At 42.2% G+C, this 3,218-nt stretch overlaps 1 protein-coding gene across 1 annotated transcript; it reads right to left on the bottom strand.

The window, feature by feature from the left end:
- Nucleotides 1–262: 262 nt before the first annotated feature.
- Nucleotides 263–1,192, bottom strand: LOC140077455 (olfactory receptor 5V1-like). Its single transcript, XM_072124679.1, has one exon. It carries the CDS (start codon nt 1,190–1,192, stop codon nt 263–265), a length of 930 nt encoding a protein of 309 aa, XP_071980780.1.
- Nucleotides 1,193–3,218: the final 2,026 nt, after the last annotated feature.

Genomic DNA, 3,218 nt, shown 5'->3' on the forward strand with positions numbered 1-3,218 from the left:
TTTTTTTAGAGAAGATAATTCTGAATGCACCAGACTCGGTAGAGGTCATCTTTAAAGGAACACTCTAGTCATAGCTGTTTCATTGAATTATACTTCGTGCAGAAGATGTCTCACAGGGATAAGGTACACCAACTACATAAGTCAAGTCATAGCAGAATGAAGAAGAGACGACCAATGCAACATGTGACCTGTAAGGAAGTGGTGACAACGCTGTACTATAATAGTTATTATATCTAGAAACTTAGAGAAAAATAACAATTACTCAAGATATTAACCTCCTTCTCCTCTTTAGAGCCTCCTTCACATCTTTATTTTTTAAGCTGTATATTAAGGGGTTCAGCAAAGGGACGGCTGCCGTGTTAAACAGAGAGTAAAGTTTACTAGATCCCTGGTCGCTCGTTGACTCTGGCTGAAGATATTGGCAGACGAGAGAAGTATATAGAAGAATAATGACCGTGAGGTGTGAGGAGCAAGTGTAAAAGGTTTTACGTCTTCCAGTAGAAGAACGAATCTTAAGAATCGCAGTAACGATAAATATATAAGGGATAAAAGTAAGGAAAAAGGGAAGTATGGCCAGGATTAGTCCATTGATAAAATTGTAAAGTTCCAAGACAGAGATGTTCCCGCACGGAAGTCTAATAAGGGGCATGATGTCACAAAAAAAGTGGTTGATCTCGATGGTCCTGAAACAAGTGATATTTGACAGCATGACCACAAGTGGCAACACCTGAAGGAAACCAATGGCCCAACAAATGGCAGTCAACTTGCTGCAGAATTTTAGACACATCACAGTATGATAATGCAAGGGTCTACAGATGGCCATGTATCGGTCATAACTCATAATGGTCAGGAGAAGCAGCTCATCACTCGTGAACGATGCAAAAAAGTACAATTGGACCATGCAAGCCCAAAAAGATATTTTGGTATCTGCTGTAATGAAGCTGGAGAACACCCTGTGCATAGTGACCGTGGAAGAGGACATGTCCAGGATGGACAAATTACAGAGAAAGAAGTACATTGGGGTGTGGAGGTGATCATCCAGACAGACCAGAAGAAAAATAGTCATGTTCCCACCAAGAGTGAGGAGATACGTGAGCAGAACCAGAAGGAAGATTGGAAGCTGCATCTCTGGGACATTGGAAATCCCAGATAGAATGAAGTACATTGGTAACGTCTGGTTAGAGGAGCTCATGTGTCCTGAAGAAAATGAGGGGAAGAGAATGTCAGCTATTTCTAACTACATGTTCCAGCATTAGCTCTGTTCAATCCCTGATGCTGTCTGCTGCACCATCGCTCCGAAATGGGCTCCTCAATATCAAAGGATTGGTATAGTAATGACAAGTGCTGGATAATCATGCTGGACCACAAAGGGTAAAATGGTGGAGGACAAGGAAACATTGGGAAAAAATAGGGGAACCTCTCCTACTACTTTGTCTACTGCCTATCCAGCTCATAGCTATCTATATATCCTATGTATCTGACATGCAGTAAGGGAAATCCCCGCGACCCTACCTAATTGTCCTGCCTATTCTAAGCGGGAGATGACAACTGGTCAAGGTACCCTTCCTGCATTACAGACAAGAACTAGGCAATACAAACGTAGAAGAGCAGTCAACAAATATGGGTCAGAACTAAGCAGACAATACAGTACACAACCCATGGTCAGAAAATAGGCAAAGGGTCAGGAATAAAAGATAAAGAAATCAAGATGAACATCAGACAGCAAAGGAGAAATGGCAGGCAAGCCTTTCATGAGAGTCATGTTAGAGTCATATTCCAGAATGTGATTGGACCAGTTCCAAAACATCCAGACAAGGTAGCCCTGCAGGGGAGAAGGGTGAGTGGAGAAAGACTCGGTCCATCTCCGCTAACGTAACTGTCTGCAACCCAGAGCAAAATCAACAGGAGAGAGAAAGATATCCCTTATCTATCCCTATAAATCGGTAGAAGGAGCAGCACTGTGGATAACTGGATTAAATCCAATGTGGGTGCAGGCTTCAAGGAACTGACTCAGGATTCCCTATGCATACAAACTCCAAGGAAGGAAGCAGCACTCCAAGATAAATAGTGAATGTTTATTCCACCAGTGGTAAGAGCTGCATAGAGTCAGCCGAAATGTAGCTCTTACCCCTGGTGGAATAAACATTCCCTATTCATCTTGGAGTGCTGCTTCCTTCCTTGGAGTTTATCTATCCATATCTCTTTATCTATCCTCTGGCTATAGACTGCAACATGCCAAACAATTGAAAGTAAATCTCAATCTTTCTGTCTAAACAGAACAATTTATGATGAAATGAACAATTTGCTTTATTTCTCTTCTTTTTTATATTGATCATTCTGCTGGATCCTATAATTCTTATCCTTTTACATTGCATATACATTTCATATCTATGTAACTCCCATCTCTATCAATGTAAGAGACAGAATGTCAGTATCATGTTCACATACAACTCACATTGTTACAGAAATGAAATTGTATTGAACATATTTTATGTTTTAGGGAGTCCTGAGGCGAATTTGAGCTAAGGTGCAGGGAGACATATGAAGCACTGCTCAGCCCTGTGTCATGGACCCTTATTATCTATCTGGGAGTGATGAGGTCTTACTGATGATATCCATCATTGGCTATTAACTTGTTGATTTCCATGTAGTAAGTGCATCCTCTGTCCCTCACTTACCTGCGCAGGGACTTACCATACATCTAAGAGGTATCTCCCTCATCCTTATATATTATCAGTTCTGTACAACAGGGAAATCTCCATTGGTGAAACAGCAAAGAGTCTATAGGGTCTCAAAACACCAGAGAATGGATATGCTTGGGAGGGATTATATCATTAGACTGTTATAAAGAACAGTGGGGTAGAAAATGAAAACCTTTTCACAAGAACTTAACCCCTTAGCGCCTGTATCTGTACCTGTATCTGTACTGTGCTGGCTCCCGCGATCAGTATGCCGATCGCTGCGATTGGTCAGTCAATCCTACCTGGCCAGTTGCAGTGTCATGGGGCTAAAAAACATGGTTTTAGCTCCTTCCTCCTCCTCCAGCGACCATTTTAGTTTGGTATCGCTGGAGAGAGGAGCAGAGCGTTAGTGTGTGCCCCAAAATACTTTTTTCCTATCTGATACCCATCTGATCCCTATCTGCACGGTGTAGTAGCACTTCTGCCGTGCAGCGCTGGGGTCCTGGGTTCTAACCCAACCCAGGTCAACATCTGCAA

Source organism: Engystomops pustulosus, chromosome 9 (assembly GCF_040894005.1).
Source record: "Engystomops pustulosus chromosome 9, aEngPut4.maternal, whole genome shotgun sequence".
Classification (NCBI taxonomy): Eukaryota; Metazoa; Chordata; class Amphibia; order Anura; family Leptodactylidae; genus Engystomops; species Engystomops pustulosus.